Below are 15,671 nucleotides of genomic sequence, written 5' to 3'. Positions count from 1 at the left end.
ACCAAGGTATGACTGTACGTTCTTTCAGGTAAGTCCCGTGGCAACCCGGAAGTACCGAAAAGGGTTACTTCTGGGTTTTGCCGCTCAGGCATGCGCAGAAACGCAAAATGACGTCACGCACATGCGCAGAAATGGCGGATTGCAACCCGCACGTGTGCCAATGCGCCGCTGTGGGTTGTGCTCTTTTCATGTTGCAAGTGGGCCTCTGGAATGGATCCCGTTTGCAACCAGAGGTACCACTGTACTTCATTTAGTGGAGGGAAGCTCCCTGATTTTAACGCATGGGCAGATTATTCAGCCATATTTTAGCATTTGAAAATTTTGATATTAAGTGTATTTATTACGATCATGTCTTGCACTAACCTGCTGTTGACGGATTTAGGTGGGACAAAAATTATTATAAAAAATTAAACATATTTACTCAGAAGCATGTCCTATTGAGTACAGTGAGACTTAATTCTCACATGAGTCCTTCTCTATATGGAAGGCCACGGATTGAACCCAGGACCTTCTGCACACAAAGCATATGTTCTACCACTGATCTTGGTCATTCACTTAAAATACAGCAACAAGGGAAGCCACCATACACAGATTGGCTCATCTAACTCCTTATTATCTATGATGACGGGCAGAGGCCTTTTTGTAGTTCTACAAACACTGGGATTCCGTGCAGCATTTCCATACTCACTTGTTGTGAGCGGGTGGTACTTATGCACAACCCCAACCTCTGAGCAGTGTGAAATGGAAGGGGTCCCAGGTTTATTTGCACATATATACAACATGAGCCTGTGATGGAGGGGTTCAAAAGCATTAACACCCCAAGAGGTTCTGGCTTCTCCCATAGCCACAGCAGCCTTGGACTTTAACAGATGCCAACCACTGCTCTCATATATTGCTCTCTGATTCTCTCTCTCTCTCTAGCCCACTGCTTCATATTTCCTTTGCGTTGTTTTAATGGCTCATCCCCAGGCTATCACCTAAAAAGCAAATTAGGCAGACTTAATTAGCTTTTCACACTTCTTTATTCCCTGGGATTAAAGAGGTGTCTGACACAATGCTTAAAACACATGGGTCTTGATTAGATACTAACGTGGGTTTCTGACATGCAGTTTTAACACACAAGCCTTAATTAAATTCTAACACTAGCTTGATTTGGAATATAGTGGCACCTCAGGATGCGAACAGGATCCGTTCTGGAGCCCTGTTTGCATCCTGAATGGAACGTAAGACGTGACGGCGCATCTGCGTGTGCGCGGGTCGCGTTTTGCCGCTTCCGCACATGCGCGTGACATCATTTTGAGTGTCTGCGCATGAGCGAGCGGCACAACCCAGAAGTAATGCTCTCCGTTACTTCCGGGTTGCCGCGGAGCGCAACCCAAAAGTGCTCAACCTGAAGCACATTCAACCCGAGGTATGACTGTACAGGGTGTATTGGACCCAGCAACTCATAACAGTACTATTTTGCCTGCACAAGTATCCAAAGTTAGAGAGTACGCTGGCTCCAATTTATAGTATCCAATAACGTAAGAAGAACCGTGCTGGATGCCCTTGGATGCCAAATGCCCTTCTTGCTTTAATTTCTTACTTCCAGGCATGGGGAAGGAAGGGCCTCCCTCTCCCCCCCCCCCCCAGAATACCAGAATTGTGTACAACCACACTCCATAAACCTGTACAACAAAAATAACACCAAAATGCTTTTATATATAAACTTTTTTAAAAAATAAAAAACCCCATTTCCCATAGGTGCATAGCTGTCAACGTTTCCCTTTTTTTTAAAAAAAATCCCTTATTCCGAATAGGATTCCTCGTAAGAAAAGGGAAAAAGTGACAGCTGTGCATAGGTGAGATCGATTTGGGAAAGCAGAACAAAAAATGCAACTTTTTTTTTTTAAAAATGCGTTTTTTAAAAATAAAAATAAAAATGCATTTTTAAAATTTTATTTACAAAAATGCACCCCACGCTGTGCAAGAAAGCACGTAAGCTAATTCTGTAGTATTACATCCCTCCTCCCCTCTCCTTCAAGAATTTCCCTTTCTCCCGGATCTGTGGGCATTCCTGGCCCGGCGCGGTACTGTACGGAAAAACGGAGTTTTCATGGGCGCCGCCATGACAGCCAGAGAGGAGCAGTGGGCGCTGCCATGCCATGCAAGCCGGCGCAGGCGCAGCGGGAGCCTCCCTAGCGAATGAATGGAAGGGGGCGGGGCGCGCGCGCCTGAGAGCGTTCAAAAGGGAGAAGGGGGAAAAACTAAGTGGGCGGAGTTTCGCTCTTGGGCTGCTCCGGCCACGGCCACAGCGGATGCCGAGGTTGGTAACACTTTTGGGGCTTCACTGGGGAGGGGTGCTGTGGGAGGAAGAGGAGGAGGGAGCTGGGAGGAGGAAGAGGAAGAGGTGTCGAGGGGCAGACCGGGGTGCGGGGAAAGAATGCTCATGGCATTGCCCCAAGTCAGGCGCGACCTGGCAGCGAAGCTTCCACACGCGCTGTTCTGTACTCGCGCCCACCCTCCGGCACCCCATGGTTCGGTCCAGTCCCTCCAAAGGAAAGCTGGCGTGCTGGGCGCTTCCATTGCGGGCGACGGGGGGGGGGAAGGGGAGAAAGACCACCCCCGTAGCCCTGCATAGAGAGCTTGGTGGAATCGAGGGTGGTGTGGCTGCTATGCAGGTTCCGGGGTTCCCCCGGCGGTGGCAGACTATGTCCCGCGTTCGGCGTGGAGAGGCTTCGGGCCCGGGTTCTCGCCGGAGGGGCGGGGCCAGCCGAAGGGGAGGGGGCGGAGCGTGTGCTTGTTTGCGTGTGGCCTTTGGTAAAGCGCACGCAGGGCCGCCTTATGCCTGAATTCAGGGCGCGGGGTCCACGGGCTGTTATGAGGTGTCCAGGCTGCGGGGCTCTCAGTGGGTCAAGCCGAGGGCGGGAAGGGTTGGGGAAGCCAACCCTCCCCCCTCCCCCTCGTTACTGTTGGTTGGGGAAAGCAAGTTAAAAAAACCCCAAAAACCACAAACACGTTTAATTTAAATCTTACGAAAAATAAAATGTGTGTTTTTTAAACTTGCTTTTTAAGACATACAAAAGGTTTAAGACGCGCAAAGCACATTAAAGTCACTTCAGCCATTTCTAAGCACCTGAGTGGGGTTGCCGAAACGGGAACGCCGAAAATAGCACAGCGGAAGCGGCCGCCGAGTATCAAGGGGCAGGGCGTTCCGAAGTTGTGGGAACCACCGCGCTATAAAGAATTGTGTCCTTTATAGGTGTGTCCTTCACAAGCGCACTTGCAACGGTGCCGATTCCGCCAATGGAGTTGAGGCTACACCTGCATCCCTTAAAGCTGTTGCTCCGCCCCCTCCTTTTTTATGGGGTAGAACTTGTATTTGTGTATTTATTTTATTTCAGAGATTTATTTACTTTAATTCAAAGGTTGTTGTTTTCATAGCATAAACATAGAGTGATAAAAACCATTTCCACCACTAAAATATTTCACCTCCTGGGGTAAAGTCAAACTACTAGGCCGGGAGCACAGAAGGGACTTCCCTGGAGTCGGTTTGTAGGGAGTTCCTGGGCTGCCCTCATCAATGTTGTCCAAAGGAAAGCAGAACAATATGTTTGGCACCATCTTATATTCAGGAGTTGCAGGAAGGAGATATACATGGCATCATCCAACTCTTTGGGGGGCTCCACTCTGGACCAGCCCCATCTGCCCCTCATTTCCCTCTACACTACAGCAGGTGCAGAAACCACCTTCTTAACCATTGGATCTACTATTGCTCTCATCTGCTCAATCCATGGGAGCCCGTCTTCATATGCAGGGGAAGGATTTGAAACTTACTAATTACTTTCACCTGGTTTAGCTGGCCAGTCACAGCCATTCCTGGGGTGTGGCTGCTGTTGCATGCTGAGAGCTTCTAGGAGCCACAGGTGAGAGCTGAGTGCAGCCCATACACACTCCAGTTAAGTGTTATTAACACTACTAATATTTATTAGTCGCTTTACTCATAGAAATAACCAAGAGCAACTTCTAACCGCAACAGGAATACTAACAAACACAGCAGGGCCACTTAATAGAAACATTTGATTGCTCTAATTTTTCATAATCGCATAAAATAGATTGATTCTGTTTCCATCCAAATCAGTCAGATTTTATATATATGTCAAAATATTAAGGTTAAAAAAACGCTTTGAGGGTGTGTTTTTTTAAGTGGTGTATAAATTTTATGAAACAAGCAAACAAAATAAACAAATCCTGTTCTCACAGTGGCCAACCAGATACCTGTGAGAAGCCTGCAAGCTGGACCAGAGTGCTGCAGCCACTCTTCGCTGCACTCTTCCCCTGCACTTACTACCCGACAGTGCAGGTAGTAAGTATTGCATAAATATTTTTGTTTCATGCTCGGGTTCAAGTAACTTGCCCAAGATCGTCTGTTTCAGTTCCAGGCCTGGCTTAGTAGGAGTGTTGGACCCACAATTCTCATTTTAAGATCCAGTGCCTCTACCTTGGATACATTTAATTTGATAAATAACAGAAGAAGGACATGCCAAACTGACCACTAGAGAAGGGCGTTTCGCTGCCAGTTTTAGATGGGGCTGCTGTTCCTTTGACTTTCTCATTGTGCCCTTTTTGGGAATAATTCACACAGCACCACAGCACGCAGATCAGGTTTTGCCAGGCGTCGGCTTTGTAGATTTAAAGCATGCGTCTTCTCCCAAAGAATATTGAGAATGGTGGTTGGTTAAGAAAGTTCGGAGCTGTAGCTGTAACTCCCAGCATGAGTTTTTTTTTTGGGGGGGTGGGGAAGCCATGTGCTTTAGATGTATCTTGTGTATGCAGCTTAAGGAAGAACATGTTAAAAGTTGCTTGGCTCCTGAGCAGGAGTGGAGGAAAGTGGCTGAAAAGGAACTTATCTCAAGGTGAAAGAAGACAATGCATCTTTTTACTAGTGGTCTTTACAGGGTTTTCAGCCACGAGGAGGTTTTGTGATGCGGCGCTTCAGGATGCAAACGCTGTGGGTTGCGGACGTGCCTCGTTACAGATTACATCCGCAACCCGAGGTTTCACTGTAATTGATACTTTGCAATATAGAGCATGTCCGCTGAAGTTTGTGCAACTGTTTCAGTGATAAAAGTGGGAACGTACAGATAATTAGTGGCGGATTTAAAGGTATGTGCAATATGCACAGAATTGGGGCACCCAGTGGTTTAGGGCTCCCCATGTTATTAGTATACATAGTTAACAGAGAGGATACCTTTGAAACAAGATGGCAGACAACTGCTAATACTTTTTAGTATTTTAGTGTGTTGTGGTGTTTTCACTTTTCATTTATCCTGCTCCCCAAATAAGCCAGTGGGGTCCTGCTCTGTTAGGGCAGTGTTTGCCAGTAGATTAATCAGCTAAATCAGAGGTTTTCAATCTTTTTGAGTCCATGGCTCCCTTAACCAACTACATTCTTTCTGCAGCTCCTCTGTGGGGAAACATGTTCCAAAATTCAGAAGCCCAGTTATTTCAACCCTTGCCTGCAGAGCTGGCAGCTTCTCACCCTTTTTCAAACACCCTCCTTTGTGAAGTGTTCCCTCAGCCTCCTCTCCTTGGGAGTCCTGCGGGCAGTCACCATGACCACCGCTGGTCCCTGAGCCTCTACCCCTCCACCCCAAAGAGAGGTGACTCCTCATGCCTCCTCACAGAGGCCTGGGAAGAGAATGCTCCCAGTGTTAGCGGCCAAACGGAGACTGACAGAAAGTGAATGCAAGGCCACCATCTTACTCACCTTGAGAGGTGGCAATGGTAGCTGCAGGCACCGCTGGGCCTGCGTGGCGGAAAAGCTCCCTTTTGGTGCCAGGCACTCAGCTCCCAGGCAGGCCTTCTACACAGCAAGCACAAGAAAGGCTAGCACAGCGCTTGCCTGCCTGGCCTCCCAGTTGTCTGTCCATTCTCAACAGCAAGGGCTGGTGGACTGGCTGGCTAGGCTCCCTCACCCGCTTGCTTGCTTAATCTAAGGCCGCTTCAGCTCCTGGCAACCAGCACCCCCTGGCCAGCCCCAGAGGCACCACTCACCTGTGGAGCATGTAGCCAGGGCTTCAACAAACAGCTGTGCAATCCTTTGGGAGGCAGAGACACAGGACGGCATCAGAGCAGCGAGGTAAGGAAAGAAGGACAGAGGCCAGTGTTGCCCGCGGCACCCCTGACCATTATTCAAGGCACAGCAGGATGCCATGGCATACTGGTTGAAAATCCCTGAGCTAGATAGTCTGATAGTCTACATTTGAGAGGGGCAACTTGTAAAGAAATAAACAGCTTGTTTCCTTTGTTCCCTGTCCTCTCCATTCCATTGTTCTTTCGTTTTTGGATAGGGCGGGGCTTGCTCAGGTTCGTGTGGCAGCAGGCCTTTGGTTTTGATGATGCGTATTTGTGTCATAGTTGGCCTCATTGTAGAAAAGACATCCATTCCTGTGGGAGATACTGGGAAACTTGGTATTACCTACTCTGACTGTCAGTGGCTCTCTAGGGTTCAAGGTAGGTCTTCCCTGTTCTTTCACATTATCCTTTAAGCTGGAAATCCCAGGAACTGAACCTCTCGTCTTCTGAATGCAAAAAAAGTGCTTTACCAATGAGCTTTGCTCCCATTCCTCACAACTAGTTAGTCAGGTATAGGTTTTAACTCTTCAGAGATAACTGAGCTCATTGTGGCATAAAAGTTTTTTCTTTTTTTCTTTTTAAAATTTTATTCCATATTACATCACAATGCAAATATACCATTGTGGCATAAAAGTTTCTTACACATTAAAAGTGTAATAAGATTCTGTTGAATGAGGTCAGATTCATCTAGTACTACATCCTGTTTTCACAGAGGCTAACTAGATACACCTGTGGAAAGCCTGAAATCAGGACCTGAGTGCAACAGCCATTTGTGGTTCCCAGCAACTGGGATTTAGAGACAAACTGCCTCTGGAGGTAGAATATGGCTAATTGCCATCGATAGCATCATCAACCATGAATTTGTCTAATCAACATTTAAAGCCATTTAAATAGGTCACCATTGCTACCTAGTGAAAGAGTGAATTCCATATCTTAACTTTGCCCTGTGTCTATAAATATTTCCTTAGCGTGGGGAATAGTTCACATGGAGTTCAGTGCTTGGGGAGGGGGTCAGCCTAGCTGATCAGATAAGAGCTGAGTTTGTCCAAGGCCAAAAGCCTGAGCATGCAATGCTGAACCAATTCCTTTTATTTTCCCTTTCAGTTATGTCAGGTGGAGTGGTGCATCTCCAGGCCAATGAATGACGATTTGTGTTAAGGATGGAGGGGGGGGGGACAGAAAGTGGATTGAAATATAAAAGCAGCAGAAAAAGACCTGTCTTTTTCTGTGGATGTGAATAGCCAGCATGTAGCTTAAAGGGATGAAATTTGGAGTGGTGTGGCTAGACTAGGATTATAGTCAGGTAAGTGGCTTATTCTATGCTTTGCAGACGAATGCAGGAGAGGACAAAAACACAGGAATGCATTCCTTGCTTGTCCAAACAGGAAAGGAGAGGGGTTTGGAGGGTCAATTGTTTTGAGTGATTGGCATGAAATCCCAGGGCTCACCCAATGGATGCAACTTAAATGAGGAGATCTCCATCAGATTTGGAGGAGGCCAGGAGAGCATGACTGCTGAGCTCCTGACTCATTTTGGAATTGTTCTTTTTGGAGATGGATTGCATTTGCCTCTAGTCCAGATACTGCAGGCTGTATTTTAACTGGCATTTGCAAATCAAGGCTCAATACAGATTATTTTCTCCAGTTGTAGTTCTCAGATCTTTTGCTGTGATCTCTTGCTGGACCATCAGAGGAACAATGTACCTTTTTTTATATAGCTTGGGATATGGAAGCTGTGGCCCTCCAGCTCCCATCATGCTAGTCAGCATGGCCATTGGCTATAGCTGACCGGACTCATAGGTACAATAAATGTTGCTGCCTGAGGCAAAGGAGCAAATAGTCCCCCACAGTCAAGGTGCACAGTGTGATTATGAGTTTTAACCATCAGTCCTCTGGGAATGATAGCTCTGTGAGGGGAATAGTGGGTTTCCCAACAGCTCTCACCATGCTTAACAAGCCACGCATGCCAGGATTCTGTGCAGGGAGCCATGGCTGTGAAAAGCTTTGTGACAGTGTGGATGTGGCCAATTGGATTTACTTCTGAGTTAAAACACAGGGTTGCCCTGAGCAATAATCAAGCTGGCTGGCTCTAAAAAAACCCCCCCAGTAATTTCGCTACCACTTACCTGAACTGTGGCTGATTGTGAGGGGGATTCCCACTTTCCCACATCCCCCTCCTTTTAACTTGACTTGTGATTTCTGATGGGGAAATGCTTGAACTCCTTGCTTTTTATTCCTTCCCAGTCTTTTAACTTAAGCCTGACCTGCTGTGAGGTAATTTATTGCTTTCTCACATTTTGACTTCATAAAGAATACCTGAGCCATTTCTCTTCTCTTGTCTCGGTTTAATGCTTTTTGTATGAGGAAGCAGCTTTGGACACCCCACTGGATGACCTGGTGCTTCCCTTGAAAATGGGACCTGATTCAAAAAAGGACCTTCTCATCCCAAGACCAGACTTTGGTCACATTCACAGCATACATTTGGAGCACTGTTTAATGTCACTTTTATGGCTTTCCTTAAAGAATCATGGGAACTGCAGTTTAAGGGTTCTGAGAGGTATTAGAAGACAATTCTCAGAGCTACAGTTCCCAGCAGCTTTAACGATCTACAGTTCCTGGGATTATTTGTGGGAAGTGATGCTGGTAAAGACTGTTTTGGGTGTGGGTTAAGAGACAGTGTAGCGGCAGGGCGACCAATCATACTTTACTTCTCCCTCTCCCTCTCTCCTTCGCCTACAAAAGTGGCAGCCTTCACATGCACCCAAAAGCTGATAAAAGGGGTCAGTGATACGTGAGGGTGTAAAACCTCTAAAGGTTGCCCTTTAGAGAGCCAGTGTGGTGTAGTGGTTAAGAGCGGTAGACTCGTAATCTGGGGAACCGGGTTCGCGTCTCCGCTCCTCCACATGCAGCTGCTGGGTGACCTTGGGCCAGTCACACTTCTTTGAAGTCTCTCAGCCCCACTCACCTCACAGAGTGTTTGTTGTGGGGGAGGAAGGGAAAGGAGAATGTTAGCCGCTTTGAGACTCCTTAAAGGGAGTGAAAGGCGGGATATCAAATCCAAACTCTTCTCTTCTTCTTCTACATTGAGCCCTCAAGATGTTGTAGTGACATGTCCACACCATGCATTTGAAACAAATATAACCCCTGGTAAGAGCTGCTTGACAGTGATACACACTACCTTGGAAGGTGGTAGATTCTCCTTCATTGGAGGTTTTTTAGCAGATGTTGGGTGGCCATCTGCCAGGGACTGTAAGCCTGGCCTTCACATGGGTGGAATTGGTCTCTCCCCAGTATCCATTTCTGTGGTTGTGTAACAGACCTAACTTCTCCTACACTCTTAAACCACTGTGTGTGTCTCCATCGCCTTTCTTTGTTATCCCTTCAAATTTGTTATTTGGAAAGGGAAAAGGTGCTAAGCTGTTTCTATTCTCGTGGTTCCCTTGGAAAACCACAAAGGTGAGTTCAGTGGTTGAAGGTTGCAGTTCTGTGCACAGCTGCCTGAAAGTAATCCTCGCCGAAACACAGTGGGATTTCTTCCTGAGTGAACATGCATGGGTTTGCGTTGCACAGGAAATGTTTATTAAGTTGGATAGTGCTGGTGTTCAATGTGAAGTGTATCACTGGGATGTGGGTCTGAAATTCCCAATGCAAAATCAAGTGGGTCATAGTGATTGGGAATTAATGGTGACAATTTAAAAATATCCGTAGTCATTGTCATTTCATTTGTCCTCCTAAACCTGTCAAGACTATTACTGCTATTGTTGTAATTTATTCAGTTTATTTCTCAAGAACACTTTATGCAAAGATACTTGGGCAAACAAAAGTTTTCTTTTACCTGTCTGCTTTCTTTGCAAAGTATTGCTGTTACGAAGTGGCAACTATTAGTGCGGCTAATCTTTATTAGACAAACAAACAAACAAACAAACAAACAAACAAACAAACAAACACAACCAGTAATTTCTAGCCCTACTTTTAAGGTGGTTGGGGGAGAATTTGCTTGCATTGGCATTATAAGATGAACGTGGGTTTTAATGTTCCAATTCATTTCCTCTGTGTCTAGGCCTGCAAGTGGTGATGGCCATTGTCACGCAATCACGTATTATCGACTGCTCATTTAGGCCAGTGTCTTTGAAAAAGGAAATCCATAGGAACCAATTTCCAACTTTCAAGGAGGGAAGCTTGTTCCTAGGTGGGGATTAATGGGCCAGCTCATCTTCTTATTGATGTCCTGACTTCTGACAGGTTACAATCAGGGGTGGAGCCGGATCTCTTGGGGTCCCTGGCATGACATTGCTGATGAGTGCTGCAACCTCTCCCCGTTTCCCATCTATCTAGGCTATAGAGCAGAAATTTCCAAACTGTGTGTCATGACAGGTTTAGTGTGTCAGCTGCAGAGTGTACGTGTGTCATGCAAGCTCTTCCTGTGCTCTTCCTGGGGCTTAAAAGGGGTTACTTTAACCTCCAGTTTGCTAGTAAAGCTGAATTACTGTGTCACAAAGTGATGCATGTCTAAAACGTGTGTCACCAACATGAAAAGTTTGGAAAGCTCTGCTACAGAGCTATGAAATCAATAAATTTCATAGATCTATTGGCCAGGGCATTACATTTGAGGTAATGTAAAATGGTGAATGCACACTATAAATGGGAACTAAGCTTGGCTCTTGTTCAAAAGTGACACTGCTGGACTGCAGCACAAGAGTTTATATGGTTTCTGCAAGTGAAGTTTTTAGTATTGGGATGGAAAACTTGGAGGACCCACCTGTCAGGAAACCAAATCAGAACTTTATTGTGTCTCTCAACAAAAACAGGAAATTAAAATACTGACTATACCCAGATCTGATGTATAGTGTTGCATAGTGATTAACCCTGTTTTTTCAGCGTAACTCACCTTAACTCAGTTCCGGCACCTCTCACGTGGGCACCATTGCCAATATAAGAGAACAAGGGAGGTGTTCATGGTGAGTTCTGGCACCTCATTTTCTAGAAAAGTAGCACTGCCTATTATGTTACTAGCCACACAAATTGGAATAAGGTAAAATATTGTGGGTTATATGCAATGTTAGTGCTACTCAGTATTTGTTTTGTTTAGTCGTTTAGTCATGTCCGACTCTTCGTGACCCCATAGACCAGAGCATGCCAGGCACTCCTGTCTTCCACCGCCTCCCTCAGTTTGGTCAGACTCATGCTGGTAGCTTCGAGAACACTATCCAACCATCTCGTCCTCTGTCGTCCCCTTCTCCTTGTGCCCTCCATCTTTCCCAACATCAGGGTCTTTTCCAGGGAGTCTTCTCTTCTCATGAGGTGGCCAAAGTATTGGAGCCTCAGCTTCACTGTCCTTCCAGTGAGCACTCAGGGGTAATTTCCTTAAGAATGGATGTGTTTGATCTTCTTGCAGTCCATGGGACTCTCAAGAGTCTCCTCCAGCATCATAATTCAAAGTTCACCTTGATGTTCCTTAGCACAGTATAGGCCCATTGAAATTAAGGAAGCTATTGAATCCAGCATATAAGTGTCTTCCAGACTTCATCACCTTTCCCCCCAAAGCATAGATGAGTCAGGTTTTTAGAGATCTTTAATATATATGGGTCTTCTTAAAAGATAATCAGTTCTGCAGTTACCTTTTAAAGAGCAAAGAGAAACCAATATAGATTAGAATAAAAGAACAGAGAAGGAAAAATCCCATTGGCCCTGGGACTGGGAGAGAAAAAAAACCCCAGTTCCTTTTCCCAGACTTGCAGTGTGTCATACTGGGCTCATAACGAGGTCCAGAAATAGGCGTCAAAGGGAGCAGCCCATCAATAGCTCAGTGGCAGAGCATTTGCTTTGCACACAGAAGGTTCCTGGTTCAATTCCCGGTACCTCCAGGTAGGGCTTTGAAAGTCTCCCTGCCTGAAACCCTGTAGAGCTTCATTGGTGTGACTTCAGTTTCAGATAGCTTCCTATGTTCATCAGTTTTTTTAAAAATCCCCCAAAACAACAAAAACCTCACCTTTCTGTGTTTAGTGAAAAAGTCAAGGGCAGACAAAATAATCGCCAGTCTCCTAGAGAGAGAGAAAAAAAATACAGAATTATATCGAAAGACATACAGCTTTCATGAGACAGAAAGCACATCTGAGACTGAAGATTGTTTTTTCAGTCCTTGGGAAGTAAATAACACATGGTGCTAAGGAACATCAAGGTGAACTTTGGAATTGTTTATGGGCTGATATGTGTTGTGTGAACTCTATTCTTGAAATGGCATTTCTTAATGTCCATGGCTGCAGTTCTCATTTCATGAAATGGATGCAATGTCTGAAAGGAGAGAGAAAGAGAAAGAAATCTTGCGGGAGCATGCACACTGGAAGACTAATCCTTCAGAGGGAGTTGGCAAGTTAAGCCACTGTGTTTCTCTGCAGTTGGCTGCAGTAAACAACTGTTCAAAAGACATGGGGTGGGGGTGGAAATGGATGGAGGGACAGATTGACATACACTGTGCATATCTCCCTGCGTTTGCTTTTGATGTGGAGAGCTTCAGAAATGCCTTTATATTTAAAGAAGAAAGCCATTAAAACTAAGGCCTGGGGTCTGGATCCGGCCCAATCCCCTTCTCAATCCAGCCTGCAGACGGTCCGGGAGTCAGCATGTTTTTTTTACATGAGTATAATGTGTCCTTTTAGGGACACAGGTGGCGCTGTGGGTTAAAGCCTCAGCGCCTAGGACTTGCCGATCGAAAGGTTGGCGGTTCGAATCCCTGCGGCGGGGTGCGCTCCCGCTGCTCGGTCCCAGCGCCTGCCAACCTAGCAGTTCGAAAGCACCTCCGGGTGCAAGTAGATAAATAGGGACCGCTTACCAGCGGGAAGGTAAACGGCGTTTCCGTGTGCGGCTCTGGCTCGCCAGAGCAGCGATGTCACGCTGGCCACGTGACCCGGAAGTGTCTCCGGACAGCGCTGGCCCCTGGCCTCTTAAGTGAGATGGGCGCACAACCCCAGAGTCTGTCAAGACTGGCCCGTACGGGCAGGGGTACCTTTACCTTTACCTTTAATGTGTCCTTTTATTTAAAATGCATCTCTGGGTTATTTGTGGGACATGGGAATTATTTCACTCCCCTCACCCCCCAAAAATATAGTGTGACCCCCCACAAGGTCTGAGGGACAGTGGACCGGCCCCCTGCTGAAAAAGTTTGCTGACCCCTGCATTAAAAGCTCAGTGCAGTATTCTCTTGGGTGACCTTCGCAATGTATTTGTCTCTGTTTCTAGGCCAATCTAATCCTATTTTATAGGACGGCCATGCTAACACTCTGGAAGTAGCAGGCAATGCAGTGTCAGACTACAGCTGCAGTCTTAATCATTTCAACAGTGCAAACCTAACCGTGTCTACTTAGAAGTAAGTCCTTAAATGGGGCTTGGTCCCATTTATGTGGGTTTAGGATTTCAGGCTATGGTAGGAAGGAAGCCCCATGGAATGCATGGGGACTTTGTATCTGAATACATTTGCATAAGATTGTGCTGTGCAGGACATTTCTAGGTACAGTGTGGTACCTTGGTTTCCGTTGATGAACGTTTCGGTTTTCAAACTCTGTAAACCCGGAAGTAAATGCTTCAGTTTTCGAACACGCCTCGGATGTGGAACATGTCCCGTGGCCTCTGCTGAGTACAAGATCCTGAGTGCAATAGCTGTCGGCTTGTGAGTTTTCGGTTTTCGAACATTTCAGAACTCGGAACAGTCTTCCGGAATGGATTACGTTCGAAAACAGAGGTACCACTGTAATGCCTATCAGACAATGTTCTGTAGTGGTGGCGGCGCACCTGTAGCACTTGTTAAAGGTAAAGGTAAAGGTAAAGGGACCCCTGACCATTAGGTCCAGTCGTGACCAACTCTGGGGTTGTGGCACTCATCTCACTTTATTGGCCGAGGGAGCCGGCGTACAGCTTCCGGGTCATGTGGCCAGCGTGACTAAGCCGCTTCTGGCGAACCAGAGCAGCACACGGAAACGGCGTATACCTTCCCACCGGAGCAGAACCTATTTATCTACTTGCACTTTGATGTGCTTGCGAACTGCTAGGTTGTCAGGAGCAGGGACCGAGTAGCAGGAACTCACCCCGTCACAGGGATTCGAACCACCGACCTTCTGATCTGCAAGTCCTAGTCTCTGTGGTTTAACCCACAGCGCCACCCGCGTCCCTTCGTAGCACTTGTTACTACTTCCTTACAATTTTGTGTTTTTAAAAATAAATATATTCCCTTCAGGCGTTGCTGACAAATATGTAAAGAGATGGACATGGCTGTTTGGAAAGGAATTCAGTTTTTACTTACGCTTAAATAAATTCAAACTTACTACTTCAGTTGGGGACAGCCTATGGGAGTACGTCAGTTCTTCTGTGTGCATACTTCACACGCCAAGGTTTATTTTCCTGGCCTGGTTGAATTGTGTCCTTAAACATGGATAATGCCTCTTTCTTGCCAGGACAAGAGTGTATGGTAGAAACTAGCCTACCATACACATGTAACATTTAGCTTTCTTGCTTCATCCAGTTTAGCCTCTGGCACTGACTGCCACTGGCATTTTGCCCTTGGAAAGTTTCCTAGAAAGAAAAGTAGCCCTCTGGCTGAAAAAGGTCCCCCACCAATGCTTCTAAGAAAAACAAATTGTCTTTCAAGTTTAAGGTGAACTTAATAAAAAATAAAATACATAGTTTGGTTCATTCTTGTTCTTGATAGGGATAGAGAAAGCCATGAGGCAATCTACCGCTAATGAATCCTTCCGGGAGATGATGAAATTTGAGTGAGCTGATTGTCGACTGAAAATGCTGAGGGATTTGTAGGGAATGGGCATTGAGGGTTATAGTTTTAGCATAAACTAGTGGCATCTGGTACCCACTGGGGCCTGTGGGGCTAAGCATGGTGCAGAGGGCAGTTATGGGGCTAGTGGGTTGGCAGAGCCAGAGATCACATTAGGCATGCGACACACTTGACAAACCTGCAACTCTGATGGTGGGGTAGGGAATCAAGCAACTGAAATGGTGGCGGTTGGTCTTTCCCTTCTATGAGATCAGATCAGAAATAGGAAACGGGAAAAAAAGGGTTTGAAGTTTGATTATGGAAATCAAATTTTTTTTGGGGGGGGGGAAGTGCTTTTGCCTCTAGGACTGAATCATGAGACTGGTTTGATGCACAAATTTACAATAGCACACAAGGTAGTTATTTGCTGGAGAAGATGCAAAGCAAAGAAAAAAAAGGAGCGTAGGAAGCTGCTTTATGTTGGTCCGGCTAGTTTAGGATTATCTAAGTTGATAAGGGACATGGGTGGTGCTGTGGGTTAAACCACTGTGCCGCTTGGGCTTGCCGATCGGAAGGTTGGTGGTTCGAATCCCCGCAAAGGGGTGAGCTCCCATTGCTCAGTCCCAGCTCCTGCCAAGCTAGCAGTTTGAAAGCATGCCAGTGCAAGTAGATAAATAGGTACCGCTCTGGCGGGAAGGTAGACGGCGTTTCCATGTGCTGCTCTGGTTTCGCCAGAAGCGGCTTAGTCATGCAGGACACATGACCCAGAAAAACTGTCTGCGGAAGTGGACAAACGC

At 46.3% G+C, this 15,671-nt stretch overlaps 1 protein-coding gene across 8 annotated transcripts in view; it reads left to right on the top strand.

Moving 5' to 3' along the window:
- Positions 1 to 2,210: 2,210 nt before the first annotated feature.
- EHMT1 (euchromatic histone lysine methyltransferase 1) overlaps positions 2,211 to 15,671 on the top strand; it is a 143,102-nt gene continuing 129,641 nt past the window's right edge. For 2 of the 8 annotated variants that reach the window (XM_083721617.1, XM_083721623.1), the window contains exons 1-2: positions 2,254 to 2,305; positions 4,243 to 4,345. In XM_083721617.1, coding sequence (XP_083577743.1) covers positions 2,298 to 2,305; positions 4,243 to 4,345 — 111 coding nt within the window. In that variant the 5' untranslated portion in view covers positions 2,254 to 2,297. Of the gene's footprint in view, positions 2,306 to 4,242; positions 4,346 to 15,671 lie in introns of all 8 variants that reach the window. The other 6 variants (XM_083721605.1, XM_083721611.1, XM_083721609.1 and 3 more) reach the window with 4 other exon arrangements.

This window comes from Podarcis gaigeae (assembly GCF_964106915.1).
Source record: "Podarcis gaigeae genome assembly, chromosome: Z".
Lineage (NCBI taxonomy): Eukaryota > Metazoa > Chordata > Lepidosauria > Squamata > Lacertidae > Podarcis > Podarcis gaigeae.
Note: the sequence above shows the minus strand (reverse complement) of the source record. Positions and strands in the feature narration are given on the sequence as shown.